Genomic DNA, 19922 nt, shown 5'->3' on the forward strand with positions numbered 1-19922 from the left:
ATTTGTGTTCTTCTTGTTCAGCAAGCATAGCTATTACCCAGACTGCATCAACTTGTTTACCTATGAAAGTTGGCTTCCAACATTATACGTCTCTTGAGTAGAGGGAAGCAACCACGAGGGACACTGTATACCCTTGATTTCCAATAACTTCTTTTTGGAGAAGTGACTCATCTCCAGAGACCATTCTGTAGCGAGTAAAAACGAAGTAAAGAACAGAAATAGATGACCTGCAGTCTGGGATGGATGTTTATCCCCCAAATGTAGAACAGAACAGCTTGCTATTTTTCTGCACATATTTCACCATTCTTCCTGCAGATAGTCCCAAAATGCAAAGAGTGTTGCAGACCTAAACGGGAAGCCAATCTACAGAACTGTGTGGGTACTTCACAGCAAATTTCCTGTCATCACCACCCTCATGACTCATCCTGAAATAAAAAACAGTGGACAGCTTAACATCACAGAAATTACCTTGAAACATTTGCTTCCATGCTTCTGGCTTTGGGATTAAGGTGTTGATGTAAATAAGCTCAAAGTCCTAAAATTGAGGTAGAATACAGAGTTTCTTCTTTACTCCTGAATGGTGGGGTAAGAAGCAGAGATCATCCTCTAGATAACCAAAGATATAGATAAAGTGATCATGCAAACACCCTCCTAAGATGATTGTGTTTGTCTATTTCACATAATGGGACTGCCTGTCCAAGAAAAGCCTAAGAGGAAAGACGCCTCACCTAGTCATCTAGTATCTAGTCAAGGTGAACATTAGGTTTGTCAATACTTTGAGCAGAAGTGAAGAGTGGGTGTCTCACATGGAATGGCTTTCAAAACTACTTAGCTGTGTCTACAGCTCAACAGAGATGATACTTGGTTGCTTCTTTCTTCATCACCACTCTACATACCTCCCGCTTGGATTACCAAGGCACTGGCATACATAAACAAAACAGGCTTTGGCCTCTGGAAAATCTCACTTCACCTATGCCCAGAGCTGAGCACTGTTTCTGTGCATGCACTCTAATTTCTAGATATGGGAGATATTTGCCCATGTAAAGTAGTAAATGGTGCATCTGTCCAACATCTTTGTGAAAGGGAAGTACCATTAGGCTCACTGAACAGATAATTATTGAAGGCTCTAGAGGGTGATTGTTTGCCTAAAACGCTAGAAATCCCATGCTGGGAAGGACATAGAGCCACTGTGCTCAAGTGTCTGGAAAGATCATTTCTCCTTTTAGTCCACACCAGATCTTCCATCTGTGTCTCTATGAGAATTTACTGGTCACATGCACATGTATTGTACTGGCCTTTCCCCATCTGCTAGTAGAGGGCAGATTCACTGATAGTGAACACACTTCTCATTTCTAACCATGATATTTTTTTTTCTGGTCAGATCCCACCCACCCAGTGCCACTGTTTTTCTTGTATCACATAGGTCTTCCCTTCTGAATTGCCTCTTGTTCAGTATATCTGGACTTGGCAATCTTCTCTCCCTGTGATGAAAAAAAGTACATCTATTTTAACCTGATGTACATTTCATTCCTATCTTCATATGTGCTTCTGTATGGGACTCCAGTTCCCTTCCACAGAAGTAATGAGAAATGCGCCCAGTGCTGCAAGTGTGGTCTTGTGCCTTTCACAATGCCTTTCACAATGACCATAGCACTGTACTGTGCCCAATGGCACAGACCCTGAATGTGGCAACCCTCTTCATGTTTCACTGGATGTGTGAATTACACACAACCTGTGACCAACAACTATTCACGTCTTCCATCTGTCCAATCATTTAGATTAGAAGGTCACCTTCTATGGTATAAATTATTAGTACAGTATGTTCTTGTTACCCTTATTATGACTTAAATCCTAATCAACTTGGTTATTTTTGCTGTCCTGATCCTTCTCTGCACAGCTGATGCATCACCAATTTATGACATCAGCAAATGTGATTAATGTTATCAAGCAGCCTTGCAGGGGAGTTGGGGATGTTGGTGGATTAAAAATTGGATATGAGTTAGCAATGTGTCCTTGCATCCCAGGAAGCCAACCATACCATGAGTTACATCAAAAGAAGTGTAGCTAGCAGGTCTAAGGGTTCTTCCCTTTTACTCTGCTCTCATGAGACATTATCTGGAGTACTGAATTCAGTCCTGGGGTCCCCACGTAAAGAAAGACATGGACTTATTATGGCTGGTCAAGAGGTGGATCATGAAAATGATCAAAGAACTGGAACATCTCTCCTATGAAGAAAAGTTTAAGAGATCTGGGATTGTACAACCTGGAGAAAAGAGGGTCCCAAGGGGACCTTACTGCACCCATTCAATATAAATGCTATTTAAGAAAGATGAAATTTTTTTTTTCAGATTCTATCATGACAGGACAAAGGGTAATAATTCTAAACTGAGAATAGATATAGATGGGATGTAAGAAATAAATTTTTCATGACTGATGTGGTGATACGAGTTGTCCAAAAATGTGGATGCCCTATCGTAGGAAGTGTTCAAAGTTGAGTTAGATGCAGTTTGAGCAACCTGATTTAATGTAAGATGTCAATATCCACGGCATGCGGGTTGAAACTAGATGATCTTAATGGGTCCCTCCCAACCTAAACCATTCTATAAGACTATGATTCCATGATATAGCCTCTTTCAAGATTCTTACAGAAAATATTAAACAGGAATACTCCAAGACCATATCAAGAGGAACTGCACTACTGTTCTCCTCTAGACTGAAATCCTTCTTTCAATACATAAAAAAATTTCAACCCCCCACTTCTAATCCTTCAAAAAGGTCTCACCCTGTTCATATTGAGCTAATTTCCACTTTTTCCATTTTAATAAATATTTTCAGGTGATATTGCAATATCATGTTGCTGAATTCTTATACATCATGCCTACCAATGTGAAATCAAGAGAGTGGTCATGTGCCCCATTTTCCTGTCTTTCCACATTTTCCCTCTCTTTCAAAAATTACTCTTGATCCTAGTATGTTATTGATGTCAGACAAATGACTGTGTAGTGTATTTTTCCCCTTCTCTCTTTCACTTGGATAGTAAATTGTGATAATGTGACACCAAGATGTCTTGAACCTGATCAATTTATGAACAGTATTTGAGAGATAACCTGTAACTCTTTGTCAGTATTCAGTCTAAGTGTTCTAGTGTGGGAAATATTCTATCTCACTTTCCTTGAACTTGAACATACTAAACTCTTTCATTCTACCCTAGATGTGGTTATTTCTATTTCTGGATATCTGTATGCTGCCATTACTCCTAAAGTCAAAATCTTTCCATATTAAATAAATGGTTTAATTTAATACTCAGTTTTCATCTTATTATATCTTCACTGCTTTCTTTTTTCTCCCGGTGTAAGGGCTAAAGAATTTTAATGTTATAATGTCCTTCCTGACACTTAAGTCATTTTGACTTCTGCAAATTTTCACTTCATATGTTTCTCACTTTCTATCATGTCATTGTGTCTCATGCTTAGTCTTTCTTTCCATTCTTTTTAGGTTTATCCCTTCTTCCCAGAATAATCTTCATGGTTATTCACTCTTCTCAGCCCACAGCTATTTTCCTGTAGTTACTTATTCCTCACTTTTCCTCTTTGATAGGAAAACAATTTCTAGACACGCCTCTGAATTTTTATTGGTAGGGAACCACTGGCTTCATGTCTCACAAGTGCATCTTCCAGCTTGTTGCTCACTCATCCTTCCTCTAGCCACCTTATAATAATGTTTATCTGCAGTATATGTTTAGCTTAAACGAAATAAATCCAACACTGAGCTGGATTGGAGGACAATGTTGTTCCAAGTGCACTTAGACTCCTTAGTTTAACCATCAGAGTATGCAATCTCAAAAAACAGCTCTTCAAGGAGAGGACATATGGAGGACTAATGTAAGAGATAATTGATCTTTTGTAGGTAGGTAAATGGAGTTGAAATCAGATGAGACTGAAATGAATTTGAACAGGTTAGCTCTGGAAACACAAGATGCCCAGAAGCAACATATGTAGAGGAGGAAAAAGAGATACTATTGATCTTTTCCATTGGAAACCACCAGTAATTGAGGAAAGAGCCTGAGAGATTGCTCCTACTAGGAATGATTGGCACAATCTGTGTGAGGATGGTAGTTCTTTCTCCTGTTTGAGTTAGAATGTCCTCTTGTTCAAGACACTCACTCAGAAACAGAGATGGCAAAGAAATTTTAATGACTAAGACCCATTTGAGAAATGTTGTCTTCTGCAGCTGTCATTTGAAGCCAAATATGAAAGGTATTCATTCTTCATTAAGTGTGATGGCAGGGAAGAGAATACTAATTACTGAGAATACTGGATGTCATGCGCTAGCCCCATTCTCATCCTGCTTCTCCAGGAGCACTCATGACCAAGCTGACAGATTTTAATAGCTGACCTTCTATAATAAAATCACTACAGATTTATTATGCTGCAGGTGTACTGCAACCCAGGGTGTGATTTGCAGCTGGCCTATGCGTAGTTTGTAATTGCTTTATGTTCATCTTTGCATAGAAGTCTTGCTGAAGCTCCACCCAACCTATTCCATAACAATATTCAATCACTGTTATCTAGGCAAATAAAAATACACCTCCATTTTTGACATTATCAACTCACTTTTCTTCCAAAGTAGTTATGCAAGTAGCCTCTTCAGAAAAATATCCAACAGATATCTAGCAGGATTCATACAATTGTGCATTCTATTCAGCTTAACAATGTCTCAACGTTAGGGAGAAAGGAAGGCGTATACTTAGAACACAGTCATGAAGTCCCTAATAAATAATATTGCACAAAAGAAAATTTGTTGTTTGTGGAAAATCTTTCTAGTGGTTGAGAAAGTGAAGTACCAGTTCCAGACCTGTAGCCTGAGTGTATGCAGAGCCCACAACAAGCTTCCTCTATCAGTCATCTACCTAGTGCAGTCCTACCCAAGAGCAAGGATGGGAATGTAAACAGAAAAAGGCTGGTGGAATTTTTCAACAGCATAACAAGAGTTGTTATTACTACTTATCTGCAGAATAATCTTGAAATCCTACATAATAAGGTGTATGAGACAACAATGCTTACAGCCACCCACATCCTCAGGAATAGCTCTGTTTTAGATGTCAAGATGTTGACATCTTCCAGAAAAGTACAGTCCAATGAAAGTGTCTGAGCCAATGTAGCTCCCTGTGAGCATCTCGAGTGTAATCTCATAGATGTCTGGAATAAGCTGCTGTTGTGAGATATTCTTGTCCATGTCCTTTTCAAACTCATTCTGAGGGTTTTGTACACAGCAGTTTTTGCTTCCACTGGCCACTCAGCTTCTCATCATAAATAGTGATGTCTTCTGGGGATGTCTTACTTTGTCACTTCCATTATCACTGGAGTTGGATGCAGCTGGTAAGATGCACACTTTCATTCCAGGTCAGCTGGTCCACAATTTCAGCAGGTGCCTTTCAGTGGCAGTGAAAGCAAGCAGGTAATCCAGAATGTCATTCATTTGTTTTGGTGAGGCAATTGTCTGGAGCAGATATGAATAATAGTGCACTACTAGGCTGCAAAAATAAATATGTTTATGGTGATTCATTCTAGAGACATATAAAGAATCATAGAATAGAATCATTGACTGGTTGGGTTGGAAGAGACCTTTAAGATCACTCAGTTCCAACCCCCCTGCTAAAGCTATAGAAGAATATAGATCAGATGTCCCTAACTCAGGATTTGTGACTTACTTCAATATGTTTGCTACCATGAACATTTTCAAAGGTTATGGTCTTCTGCTTTTTCTGTTAATTGGTACTCCCACAGCTTTGATCCCTGTGGAGATGTCTCTGATCACACATATCCCAATGACAGTGAGTAGTTTCTTTGCAATATTATTCCAGCTATCACAGTGGATGCCTTTGGTGACATGCATAGTAAGCTGTTCTCAATATTTATCAAGGCTTTTATTTAGACTAGCTCATGATAAGGCATTTAGGCCTGTATCTGATGATAGACTTCGCTATTAACACGAGCAAAAGCCTGAAGAACAGGCTTGCTGATAACATGGTTGTCAATTCAATCAGTGAAAGGTACTGACAGTGAAGTGGTGACAAAGTGATGTGGACTGAGTGATCAGTTGCAGACTCATTACCAGTCCCCAGTTTTGTCAAAAGTAAACAACATCTTAAATTAAGAGGGAGAATCAAGAGGGAAAATGTTCCTGCTAAAGGAAAGGAGATGCCAGTCCCTTGATTCTGGCCATTTATTGCATGTTGTCTGCTCCTAAGCTGCTGCAGGGTGTTGCTCAAAGACTGACAGTGCAATCAGTGGATCAAAGAGTAGATCAAGACATTGGAGACTCCAAGCCAACAACAGCTCCCGAGAGTACTCCCAGCACCTTTCAGCCTTGGCTTTAAATTACCCAACTTATAGATGGAAAATCACATATTCACAAAGTCCTCTCACCTGTCATAACATGTACTTCTGGTTCACATCTCAAAGACTTTCACATATTCTTAGGACCAACCATCAGACAGGGGAATCACAGTGTAACGACAATCACAGGAGACTTTCATTTGAGGTGACATACATGCTATGTCTATGTCAGTCTTTAAAATGAGCAAAGATTCATCCTGTGATTCTGAGAACATCTGGCACAGCTCATACCACATAGCTAAACTGTCTTATCCCCACAACCAGAATGGTAGAATTATACCAGAAAAAATCTTTGGCCCACACTGTGTTTCACAGTGTGGCTGGGTACCATCTGGAACAGATCCAGTGGGTTCAGGACATAGCAGGGACAGGGAGTACATCAAGTGATACATATATTTAGGAAGTACTTGAGTCCATGGTAGAAATGATAGAGGTTAAAGGAACCCCACAATGCCTGTCTTCCCAAAGGATGAATATCTACAATCTGCAACCCAGGGCCATGTGTTGGGCATTTTGCGTGCCCTCTGTAAATACCTGGAAGACTTCTGTTCCTAGGGTTGATGAAACACAGCTGGCAAGATAATGTCTGAAGGGATTATATTCATCCTTGAAGCTGGGAACAGAGGGACCTGCAGGTACAGAGTCCACATTGCTAGACTCCTCATTTTCTCTCAGAGGACTGAGAGACATCATTTCCTTCTCTAAGAACTCAATGGGAGTGGAGGATTTCCTTCCATCTCCACAAGTGCACCTGATTTTTAGCCTAGAGGTTAGTGCGCTGAAGACACAGAACGTACAACTTGGGAAACGTGACTATAATTTCCTTTTCTATTTTTGAAGAAGTACAATTTCCTGTCTCACATCTCCAGATGAAGTTTTCAAATCACCAAAACAAAGTACACATATGGGAAGAGAGAGGTTTAAGTTCCTCACACATTAACTGAGTCAGCGCTGGGACTCTGGATATCTCTTTGATACTCCCCTATGTGGAGACACCTGTGTTTTATATCAAACCATTCCAGTAAGAAAGATCTAAAGAGCTCCTAAGGGAAGGGTGCTAATTGTGTCACGCTCACACTTTCACCCTTCTCCAGCCCAATGAAATCTACATTCCTTTCCATCCAGTAGACCAGTTTCATAAGGAGGGTGGAGAGCAACTCCACCCAAACAAGCCTATAGTCTTGTTATTAGTGCACACCCTTGGGAGGTGAGAGCTTTGATTAACCGAACACATCATTGAGCATCACTGCAGACATGATCAGGGACAGCATACTTTCCCACTGTTGAATCACAGATTATGATAATAGAGCCCATAGACACAGTCATCCAAATGGTACCTAGCAAAAATCTGCCCTCTCTGAATAACAGAAGCTGAACTGAAGATGACTCAACACACTATTCACTAATCTCTATATTTTCCTACATTCCTGCCATCACCATGATATCTGGAAACCTGATGGCAGACTCCATCCTGATAAGCAGTTCCCAAAAAAGACATTGACATCAGGCAGACCAATGCCAAGGCTACAATACCATGGAATCATAGTCACTGGGTTGGAAAGGACCTTACAGATCATCTAGTTCCAACTCCCTGCCATGAACAGAGTTGTCATCCATCAGATCAGGCTGCCCCGGGCGCCATCCAACCTGGCCTTGAACATCTCCAGGGATGGGACATCCACAACTCCTCTTGGCAACCTGTTTCAGTACCATGATTTTTACCCTGTCTTTGCTTTATAAGGGATATTATTCTTTGTACTTCTGATTTCCAGCCCAATTTCATAGAACCACAGACTCACAGAATGGTTGAGGTTGGAAGGGACCTCTGGGTCCATTGGATCCAACCCTTGCTTGAGCAAGGACACCCTGAGCTGTTTGACAAGGATCATGCCCAGGTAGATTTTTAAGATTTCCAAGAAGACTCCACAATCTCACTGAGCAACTTGTGCAAGTGTTGAGTCATATGTATAGTAAAGAAGTGCTTCCTGATGTTTAGATGGAATCTCCTATGTTGCAGTTGGTGCTCATTTCCTCTTGGGCACCACTGACAAGATCCTGGCTTTGTCCTCATTACAACCTCCACTAAAATATGTAAAGATATTGATGAGATTCCTTAGAACCTTATTTTCTCTAGGAAGAAAAGTCCCATTCTCTCAGCTTCTCCTCACAGGACAGATGCTCGAAGTCACTTCAGCATTTTGGTGGCCCTCCCCTGGAGTCTATCTTGTGTCTATTAATGTCTATCTTGTACTGTGGGATCCAGAAATGGACCCAATACTCCAGTGTTTGCCTCACCAGTGTTTAACAGAATGGAAGGATCACTTCCCTAGACCTGTTGACTATGCCCTGACTAACACAGTCCAGAACACAATTAGCCTTTTTTTGTGGCAAGGGCATGTTCATACCTCATGTACTACCTGGTGGACTCAAGGACACAGAGGCTCTTTCCTGCAGAGCTTCAGAGTTGAGTGGCTCCCAGCATGTTGTACTGGTGCATTTAACTCATGCTAGTCTTCACTCAGCTCTAGATGTTTTATCATGAAAACCTTTCCTTCTGAAATTCTGCTATCTTCATTCAATTCATTTATGGATAAATTGTGTCTCTTTAAAACTCTGATCTCCTGGGATAAAGAGGGCCAGTATTTTCCAATGTCATCTCTCACAGCTGTCCCAGTTATGCCATTGTTTCCCATCTCCATTTTTTTTTTCTATCATGAAATAGAGCAATAAAATTCCATGTGAAGTTGTCAGCACTTCAAGAATCAGCCTCCCTCACAGACTGATGTGTGACTCGAGATTATGGTTTGGGCTCCTTTTCCTTTTCCTTTTCCTTTTCCTTTTCCTTTTCCTTTTCCTTTTCCTTTTCCTTTTCCTTTTCCTTTTCCTTTTCCTTTTCCTTTTCCTTTTCCTTTTCCTTTTCCTTTTCCTTCCCTTCCCTTCCCTTCCGTTCCCTTCCCTTCCCTTCCATCTTGTCATTTTTCTCAGTGCTCTGTTTCACCTAGGGGTCCCAGCTATCTTCAGATCATCTAATATTTGTTGGTGATCCCTTTCCCTGATATTTTTACTAGCAGATTCCCAGCTTTTCTCTCTCTGAAATTTGTGTCCTGCATAGTCTGCAGAAGTTTTAACAGCCCCTGCTCCAATAGTTTCCTGATGTTCTGCCTTATGGCCAGATCTCAAACCCTTCTGAGCTCTTAGACAATGTTAAGTAATTTTGCACAGGCCTGTGGCAAACAATCATAGCATGCTGATGTATCCCATATCTGAACACTGCAGGAATGGACAACTTCTACCAAGCTGGACATGCACATTTAACCTCCCTTTTGCATCACTACTTGTTCAACCATGCTGATTTATTCCAAGGCTCTGTATGCAACGCCTTTCAAGCACATTTCACCAATGCACACATAGTCTGTTTTGAAGCCTCATAGAATTTTGAATAGCAGATCCTCCAGCCCATTGTGCTTACCTACTGAGAAATGACTACTTAGAATACTTACAATATTGGACCTTTTCCAATTTCCTGAATGTTAACTAAGATCTTGTTCAAATGTGCCTTACACTGCCCAGTTACAAGAGAGGATCTGGATTCAAACAGGTACAGTGGCTTTCACTGAACAGAATCTTTTCACAGAATCATAGAATCATAGAATCATAGAATCATAGAATCATGGAATCATGGAATCATAGAATGGCCTGGGTTGAAAAAGACCACAGTGATCATCTAGTTTCAACCCCCTGCTATGTGCAGGGTTGCCAACCACCAGACCAGGCTGCCCAGAGCCACATCCAGCCTGGTCTTGAATACCTCCAGGGATGGGGCATCCACAACCTCCTTGGGCAACCTGTTCCAGTTTGTCACCACCCTCTGTGTGAAAAACTTCCTCCTAATATCTAATCTAAACATCCCCTGTCTCAGTTTAAAACTATTCTCTTTGTCCTATCACTATCCACCCTCATAAACAGCCGTTCTCCCTCCTGTGTATGCTTTCAAATACTGGAAGGCCACAACGGGGTCTCACCAGAACCTTATCCAAGCTAAACAAGTCCAGTTCCCTCAACCTTTCCTCATAGGATAAGTGTTCCAGCCCTCTGATCATCTTAGTGGCCCTCCTCTGGACCTGCTCTAAGAGCTCCATGCCTTTCCTGTACTGGAGACCCCAGGCCTGGACACAGTACTTGAGATGGGGCCTCAAAAGAGCCAAATAGAGAAGGACAATCACCTCCCTCTCCCTGCTGGCCACCTCTTTTTTAATGCAGCCCAGAACACAGTTGGCCTTCTGGGCTGCAAGCACACACTGTTGGCTCATGTCCAGCTTCTCGTTCACCAAAACCCCCAAGTCCTTCTCTGCCGGGCTGCTCTCAAGATGATCTTCCCGCAGTTTGTATAAATTCTGTGGGATTGCCCCGACCCAAGTGCAGCACCCTGCACTTGGCCTTGTTGAAATTTTTCTACATGCTCCATGAATATGTTTGCGATGGTGTTGGTATTTTTGTTGTGGTAGATATATACCTGGTCTCTGATGGCATAGCAAGATAAAATAGAGACAAATGATGGTTTTCAGTCTTAACAACTGGTAAGCAAGCATTAAGGTACATGTCCTTCTCTCCCTTTCCCATGGCACAGTACCAATCCTGCTGTTTGATCATCTTTGTGTTATCTGTGACTGTGGAAATTTCCATTCGCAATGCTTCTCAAGTTACTGTGAACTCTAAGAGGAGCAGTGCTTTCCCCCCATCTCCTCCATCCAAAAAAAAAAAAAAAAAAAAAAAAGAAAATCAGTCCCAAATGAGGTATAAAATAGTGAGAATACCAATGTGCATCATCACAGTGGTCCCATGGCCAAGAAATCAACCTGTGTGCTCACCTTGTCTCCCATCCCTGAAGTCTCTGAGTGCTTCACAGTGAATTACAAATTTTCATACTGTAACTTATTCAGCTCTTTTATGGGAAATTGCATAATGGTGGGGTTTTCCACACTGGATCACAACAAAACCAACAAAAAGTGCATTTTTCCCACAGAATGCAAAAATGCTATTGGCGTTTTCTCCCTAACCACAAACTTTTTAATCCCTTTCCACAGATACTGTATAAGATTTGGAAAAATTATGTTTGAAAAGTTTGCCTTGAAATGCATTAAAGGGAAATGTTCCTTCCGGGAAGGGATGGAAGGTAGGAATATTGTCCAGTTCTCCATGTTGTGTTTATTTCTCATCTTCAGAATAGAACTTGCTAAACAGTTTATATCTTGGGCTTTGCTCCCTACTCTGTCAAGATAACTCAGGACCTGAAACAATATGATGTATCCAAACCCCAGAGTTGGAGGCTCCACATAATGTGCTCTCCTCCACTGCCTTTCAGTAACTCCCATGCCCAGCAACTAAGAACTATGGCTCAATTCATAACTAAGCCTTTGGGAGACAGAAGCTGAGTTGTTTTTGCACAGTATTTGGGAAAATAGACATGCTTTGTGCAAATGCAACCACACCAGATTCCTGCGCGCCAGCCCAGGGAGCAGTAGGCATGAAAACATGGCACAAATTTTGGGGATGCTGAGCCAACACAGGTGGAAGCCCAACCTGCTGCCACTTGCATCTTGCCTGATGTTGCCCAACTCAACATGCATGACACAATCTGGATCTCAGCTCACAGAGCCAGACTTGAAGGAACAAACATACCCTGTCGCATTCCCTATCGAAGCACCTTTGCAGTGCAGGCTGTTTTTGCTTTTCCATGGGACCAGCCTCAGGTCATAAGCCTGAAGAGGAGATGAGGTATAGTTGGAGTCTGCTCATCACGGTGATGTCACCTTCTCCAGGAACTCATTCCTTTGCAAATCCCAATCCAGGCTGGAGCTGGGCTTCCCCGCTGTTAAACCCAGGGGAATCCGCCCACAGGATCAAGAGGAGGTGGAGGGTGGAAAGAGATATAAAGCTACCCAGGAGCAGCTCAACTTTACTGCCCTAGTTGCACGGATCTACTCTCAGCATGAAGATGCCTCTGGTGGGGCTGCTGCTTGGCCTGGCATGCATAGAGTTGGGTAAGACTGCTGCATTCTTGACACTATGGGGACCCTCTGGGAAATGCCTGGGAGGGGAGGGGAAAGGCAGCAATTCAGAAAGACCTGATAGAACAAATGATGTTTTAATGTATTTGAGAATATTAACAGATAGAGGAAAAGGGATATTCATTCCTGCTGGGGAGAACTGTGATGCCTCTCATAGAGAGCAGAGAGCAGACCTATGAGTCTCCCATTCCCATTCACACTGGATCTCAGGGTGGAGGGGACTGACATTAGTTTTTGTAAGGCTAAGGGGTGAAGAACACGTGGTACAGGGCAGCACAAGTGCAGGTGAGGTCTTTAGACATCAAGACAGAAATGGGTGAGAGTATGACAAATAACTCCAGGAACTTTGTGAAGATAATGAAACCAATAGATTTCAGTCTTTAAAGTAATTTCAAGATATTAGGCGATAGGTAGAGATAGGAAATTCCTTTGGGTCTGTCTGGGTATGGACTCTAATGGATCAGAGTCTCGGCCAAGCTGGTTGTAGAGTCCAGTTATTGTTGTCCTCTCTCCCTCTCTGTGATCTACTGCAAATATCTCCATTTCTTGTTAAATGGATCATTCTTAGAGAGACACAAACATTGTGGCTTTCATCCTCTATCCCATGGTCACCAGAAATCCTTAGGCAGCTTTATGGGACTCTGACAGATCTCAAAGGAAAAGCAGCCTGGGTAGGAGTTGAACACTCTCAATGCCATGTGGGCATTACTACATGAAGATCATCCACAGGTCTGCCGGTGAAGATGCTGGAAGGCATACACTTTGCAAACATTATGCAGAGAAGTGTTGAGTCTTGTCCTCAAGCTGCATTGTACTGTTTATTCCTTTTATCCTCATTCTTCCTTCCCTATATCTCTGAAGCAAACCCAAATCTGGTTGAATTCATTTCCTTACATGCTCTGGGTTGAACAACACACCATAGAGCTGAATCAAGAAAGGTACAGATATTTGTATACAGTTACTGTAATTTATTACATTTCAGTACATGTATGGGGTTTTTTTTAGTTTGTTTTGTTTCTCCTTTCAAGACTCTTCACAGATGGTATATTACACTTCTGCTTCCATCCAGACTTGTTCTGGGTTTAATGGCATTGCTAAGGAGCTGGCAGGGAAGGTTTTCATCCACTGGTCTTGAAGAAATTTACAGGGGCAGAGTAGCATCAACACCCTTTGCTTTATAGTTGAGGCTGAGGCAGATGTGGCTTTTCTGTGATGATGTAGTGGGAAGCAACTGGGTTAGACAGCACTTGCAGCTCAGGAATATGCCTGTAACAAGTGGATCTATTTGACTTGTGTCTATAACTGATTACTTTTCTGTATTTCATGCGTTGTATTGGTTTAATGAAAGAAGTGTTCATTAAATTTTAAGATTTACACAAGCTTTGAGATATTACAAGTCTTGAAGCACATGAGGTAATGCAGAAATTAGTGTTTGTTTCTTTAGAATATATGAATCTGTACTTTGAACATGCTTGTACATGGCCCAGGATAAATTACTAACCTTCCAGAATTTTAAAACAAAGAGGTAGAAAGTGTCATTGGACAATGATGGACAATGGTTATTTGCCTTGGGTCAGGACATAGCACTCTCCTCAATGTTCAGTTCATCTCTTCTGCTCTTGTCCTGACAATTCTGGACTTTCCTCTTCTACTACAATCTTCCCACAAAAGAAATGCCCCCACATAGACTCACTGAAATAATAAGTGGCAGAGGGATGATGGTTTTCTCACTTAAATCTGCTCTTAACTGGAATTAATTCCTCCAGAAAACATGATACAGTACTGTCCACCATCCAAAATGGTGAGGTTTGGAAATCAGTTCGACCCAAATATCACAGACCAGTTCCTCAGATGATTTGAACTGGCACTGCTCCACGTATACACCCATACACAAGCTGGTCCTTCACACCCAAAATCATCCTTGTATTTGCAAGGTTAAAAACTTTCTGATTTTTCTCCCACGTGCACAACATGTTAAGATATCAAAAATACGCTTTAAAAAAAATTCTCTTGTGGATCATTCCAAAGCTATCCTCAAAAATCCTCAAATTGGGTAAACTCAAGCTAAAAAGTTATTTCTATCTTTGCAAAGAGGATAGAGAAAATTTTGCATCAGGAAGGTTTTGTTGCACGGCTGAGTTTTTTGAAAGTTGTGCGAAGAGAAACAGATGCCCTGGAAATCCATTTTGTCACTGGCTGTTCAAGCAACTGCCTTCAAAAATACTTATCCTTATCGCATAGTCCCAGGAGTTTCTCTTTAAAGCAGAACTAGTGGCAAGAATACATCATCTTTCTGCTGTTTTATCAATAGATGGCAGTGGATACATTTGCGTGGTTCATCAGCTGCTGCATTGCTGGAAGATGCGTAGCACAGAAAACATCAAAGTGGGCTGTTTTCTGATGTGAAGTCACACCAGCATGACTCCGAAAAATATGCATACTCAGTATCTTTTGGCTGTGAATGGACAGGTCTAGTAGCAAGACTTTTGAGCAACTGCTGTGATCAAGGCTTGCATATGTAAAGGAGTCCCTGTGTCGACATCCAGCGCTTTGTAGCATCACCTCTTTCAAAAAAAACAGCAGCAGCCCCTGAATGAGTTTTTAGGCTACATTCAACCCTTAGGATCTCTGTTACAGCTCTGAAATTTAAATTCTACTTTCGGTTAATAAGCTGTTCAGAAAACCCTCTAAATAAGGAGAATGGAGCCCTGAAAGTACAACTTCAGTGACTATCTTTGTGGATGAAGAAACTACAGATGAATGCTGCTCTAAGCAGAAGGAGCTATTTCACTCTCTGTATTGTAGCACATCTTACACAGGATGCACAAAAGTGTCCCAATTCAGGCCAGATCAGTTCCCTAAATCTAAAATTTGATTCATTTTAAGGAAATGATACTACCTTATTCTTTGAGTCTGTAGAACAACAGCAAACTACCATGCTGTAATGCACGTGAACAGTCACAGCCATGGATTGGTCCCTGAACGGCTGATGGGCCAAACCCCTCCAAGGATTTTTATTAAAGCTGCTCAAGCAGAAGTTCCCTATAGATCTGCTCTTTTCAGGCTGCTGAGCCAAAGAAGCAGTGATAATGCCCAATTCTCTGCAGTATCAACCTCATCCTTGGATGTTGGGATTTGGTCTTTGCCCTTGACCTACCCAAGTTTTGCCACTGCCTCCAGCTGTGTGTTGTTTCCAGGGTCTGTGCATCTTGAGTGGGGGGATGAAGCAGTTACCATAACACATTCTCTACAATAGACTTGCTGTCTTTGCTTCTGTGACCAACTCAAAAATGTTTTGTTCCCCTCTGCAGCCCAGTCCTTGCAATGCTACACATGCAAGGAGCCAATGGACATTTCCAAGTGCAGAACACCCACAGAATGTCCCCCGAGAGCCAAGGTGTGCACAACAACTCTGCACTCTGTAGACTTAGGTAAGTCTCATTGTTTTCTTTGAGTGGTGCTAGAACACTAAGGTCATCAAGCCTAGTCCTACCCATCCACACCATGTTTACTAAACCATGTCCCTCTGTGCCACATGTCCACATTTCTTGAACACCCCCAGGAACAGCAACTCCACCACTTCCCTGGGCACCCTGTTCCACTACCTTACCACTCCTTCTGGAAGAAATTTTTCCTGATATCCACTGCATCCAATATCCAATATCTTGGAGCAAGATGAGTCCTTTGTGAACCAAATAATCTTACAAACTTCCTCCATGCTTCCCTCTCCCCAGACTGGGTTATTCTTTACTTCTCTGCAAGAACCCACGTGGGTTTATCCAGGGTAAGCAGGAGAAAAGTCCACTGAACTCAGAGTTTCATAGTGAAGCACACAGGACTCAATCCACTTACTCTGTTATGCCTTTCCTACCCCTATGCATTACAGATCCTGAAATGTCAGATGTGTGAAAACATATTGCAGAAGCACAAGGACTCCTTGTTTGCAGACATTCTCACTTAGCACCAGTGGGAAAAAACAACTTCAGCATGCTAGTATTATACCAGTGCTTCTTGACATTTCCATTTACTATGCAAAACTATTGCAGGAGCAACCCACCTGAAGAAAACATGCAGAAACTTGTGTTATTTGTTTGCACTAGAATAAATTTGGAAGGAACAGAAAGGAGAGTGGGAGGCAGCAGGGAAAACCAGGGGACCTGCTCCTTCAAAGAGCAGTTTGGATTACAGGCACAAGTATTAAAGATGGTCCCCCCTTTATTTGTCTTTGTTGACCTATAAACACTGTGCCTTCAAGTTCTGTCCATTGGACAAAGGCAGTGTTGCTCAAAGCCAGCACTTCCCTTCACCATTTTGTTCTCTCTCTTCTACTTCTCCAATGCATCCATTCCAGGTTACCCGTTTTTTGGCAACATCACCGTCACAAGAAGCTGTGAAGAGGAGTGTGTCACCTATGAAGGGATAGGATCAAATAGACCAACATCATGCTGCTACACTGACCTCTGCTCTGACGACACCAGCAGCAAGGGGGAGAGAAGCAGCTCTGCAGCACTGGGTGTGATGGCCATGGTTTTTGGCACGCTCCTCCAGTGTATTCTGTGATGTTGATGGGTATCTGTGCTCCAGTCAAAGCATTCTTACTCCTCTCTCTGCCAAGATACCTTGTGAACTTTGAGATACCCTGGGAAAACTTCTTCACTCAAGTGTGTCTTCATCCATCTTCAGTGCTGCGAATTCGATGGGATTCAAATGAAAAGTTTGGGCATTCAGAACTAAAATCCTCAAATTTCCACTTTCCAGCTGATATAAACAGATGTTCTTCGCCTATGGTTGCTTCTGTTCCCCAGAACCCACATCTCATCTTGCAACTTTCTTCACTGGGGAGCAGAGGTGGATAAAGAGTGGTGGCTCTGAGTAGCATGAGGGACTGGGCAGTGACATTGGGCTTGAGAGTGACACCAGCAAGAGCAAGGGCTGTACTCACACTGGACTCAACGGATCTCCTCAGCTCCCACACAGTGTACATCTGTGACAATAACCTAATGCAAAATCCCCAAAATACCAGCAACTCTTCATCAGGATCTTGCTTTATTTTTTTTCCACGTTGGGTACTATCTCCTGAGCCAGATGGATGTTGCAACCTCCCCAGTACTCAACAAAGTGCAGTATGCAATTGGAGGCAGCTGGCTCTTAAATTTGTCCAGAATAAGATATGGAATGGGTTCAGAAGGGCTCAGTCTTCATGCATGGAGATGGGACATATTTCTGAAAAGCTCAAAAGATGTTCAGGATGAAGAACTCGAGGCTAGTTAAACCAGTAAAAGCAAATCAAAGAGTTTGGGCAGAACGAACTGCCATCAGCCATTTGCCTGAGCTCAGATTGCAATCAGAGCCTAGCTTTCTTCTTCCAGATGTTTCACAGACTGTTCCTAGCAATGTATCCTATTTCTCAGCCCTTCCCCATTCCTTCACAGCAGGGATGACAGGAAGGGAAAAGTAATGACTAATTCAGACCTCAGCTTTGGGAAGAATCAGTGGCTTCACTCAGTGGATATCTAGGAAAAAAACATCATCTAGGAAAATCTAAGAGTAAGAAGGGGGCTTTCTGGATGAGAACCCAGTGAATAAAGTTGGATCCTCTAGTTTTCAGCCTGCAGTGTCTTTCTTGTGTGCTCACCATGTCTTTGGAAAATTTTCTGCACATCAAGGTCTGGATAAGGAGAGAAGTGCCAGGGAGGGGGGAGAGCTAAAGAAGAGGTCAAACAGAGGAGGAGAGAAACACTCCTTGCAAGAGCTAGATTAAAGGCTGGTGGGAGAGGAGGGGGAGAAGGGCAGTAGAAGGGTAAAAGACCATGAATGGTTACAGAATGCTTATGTAGGGCATGCACAGAGAGAAGTGAGATTTTTTTCCTTGTCTTGCAGGAAACATGTGGAAAACAGTTGAACTCAGTGCTAGAAGGAGTGTAGGTGGCTGTGAACAAGGATGCTGTGGGTAGGGACCAATGCCTTCCTTGTGCCACTGGTGCTGGTGATGAGCATCCTGCATCTCACTGCACTGACAATCTCCTGCTTCCTGGGATTTCCCTGATGATGCAGCTCTGTTGCCAAAGCATCAAGCATGTAGTGTGGAAAATAGAGCAGAAAGCTCAGAGCACTTGTAATACATTCCTATATTAGGCAAGTCTTTAGCACAATGTGTCAGAGGTGCAAAATTTAACAGCAATATTCATCTGTTCATGCTCTGCTGGTTCTAAGCCACAGGACGAACAGCTGGAAGCCTTTGCAAAGTTTAATTCACTTCAAACTTCTGCTTCTGTTATTGCTTTTATTTATTCTGTCTGCTTTGTCTCTGGGAATTAAACTCAGTGAGAACCACTGCCCCAGTAAAAGCAGAATACTGCCAGGGGATTCAAAGGTATTTGCAGAATTTTGCATCGCTGGGTCAAGTGGACATATGGAGGTAGAGGTTTAAATATAGGCTGAATAAAATAGAACAGAGAGATAAGTGTCTCTAAAGGGACATAAAAAGATGTGCAGCCCCTCAACATGAGGCTACAGCACTGCTGTAACTGGAGGATTTTACCTGCCCCTCTGCAGGCTTGTCTCCTTTGATTGTTGGACTAGATGATATTAGTGGTTTTCTCCAATCTTAATGATTCAATGATTCTCAGCAATTGCTTTGTGCAGAGACAGAGATATTATCTCTAGACTTGAGGGCATTCCTTGATGCCTTATGCTTTATCTGGACTAGCAATTGCCTTTTCCACCACCTTCCAGCAATCCTGCAAATGTGGGGCAGCCCTACAGATGTATGATCCTTAATACTCACGTTCAAATCTGGAGGCAAAGTTTTCATCCATTCAGGAATTAAAGAACAAAGCAAAACAGAGAATGAAATTTCATGGAGACATTTGAATATCCAGTTGCTGGGGGTATTCAAACTGGTATACCCAGCTGAGTCTTGCCTCCAGCCAACTGTCAGTGCTGTATGTTGTTTGCCTTGGTGGCCTTTCATTGTGGTCTCCATGACTCAAAGGTGGAGTGAGCACTTCAGAGATTTCTTCATCTTGTGGAAACACAGTGTATACACAAACCTGGCTTGAGCTGAATCAGCAGTACAGGTCCATGGCAACCTGTTGGTCTTAGTCCCAGAATCACAAGGGGAGGACAGCACAGTCACTGATGTCGTTTAGCAGTAAGGCCTTTGACATGGTTCCCCACAACATCCTTCTCTCCAAATTGGAAAGATTGGATTGGATGGGTGGACTGTTCAACGGATGATGAACCGCCTGCAGGTTCAAACCCAGAGAGTGGTGGTCAGTGGCTCAATGCCTGGATGGAGATCAGTGACAAGTGGTGTCCCACAGGGGTCAGTACTGAGACTGATGCTCTTTAACGTCTTCATCAGTGACATCAACAATGGGATTGAGTGCACCCTCAGAAAGTCTGCAGATGACACCAAGCTGTGGGGTCCAGTCGACCTGTCCAAGCGATGGGA

The 19922-nt window shown here is 42.4% G+C and overlaps 1 protein-coding gene across 1 annotated transcript; it reads left to right on the forward strand.

Annotated features, from left to right (window-relative positions):
- The first annotated feature begins 12372 nt into the window (after positions 1-12372).
- Positions 12373-18015, forward strand: LOC104910463 (secreted Ly-6/uPAR-related protein 1-like). The gene is made up of 3 exons (XM_010709351.3): positions 12373-12439; positions 15778-15897; positions 16818-18015. Exons 1-3 carry the CDS (start codon positions 12388-12390, stop codon positions 17024-17026), a joined length of 381 nt encoding a protein of 126 aa, XP_010707653.1. The 5' UTR covers positions 12373-12387; the 3' UTR covers positions 17027-18015.
- Positions 18016-19922: the final 1907 nt, after the last annotated feature.

This window comes from Meleagris gallopavo, chromosome 3, assembly GCF_905368555.1.
Source record: "Meleagris gallopavo chromosome 3, MGAL_WU_HG_1.1, whole genome shotgun sequence".
NCBI lineage: Eukaryota > Metazoa > Chordata > Aves > Galliformes > Phasianidae > Meleagris > Meleagris gallopavo.

Coding starts and splice junctions, on each gene's coding strand:
- LOC104910463 (XM_010709351.3), top strand. CDS start 12,388: ATGAAGATGCCTCTGGTGGGGCTGCTGCTTGGCCTGGCATGCATAGAG. Junction 12,440..15,777: donor CCTGGCATGCATAGAGTTGG/GTAAGACTGCTG, acceptor TCCCCTCTGCAG/CCCAGTCCTTGCAATGCTAC. Junction 15,898..16,817: donor TCTGCACTCTGTAGACTTAG/GTAAGTCTCATT, acceptor CATCCATTCCAG/GTTACCCGTTTTTTGGCAAC.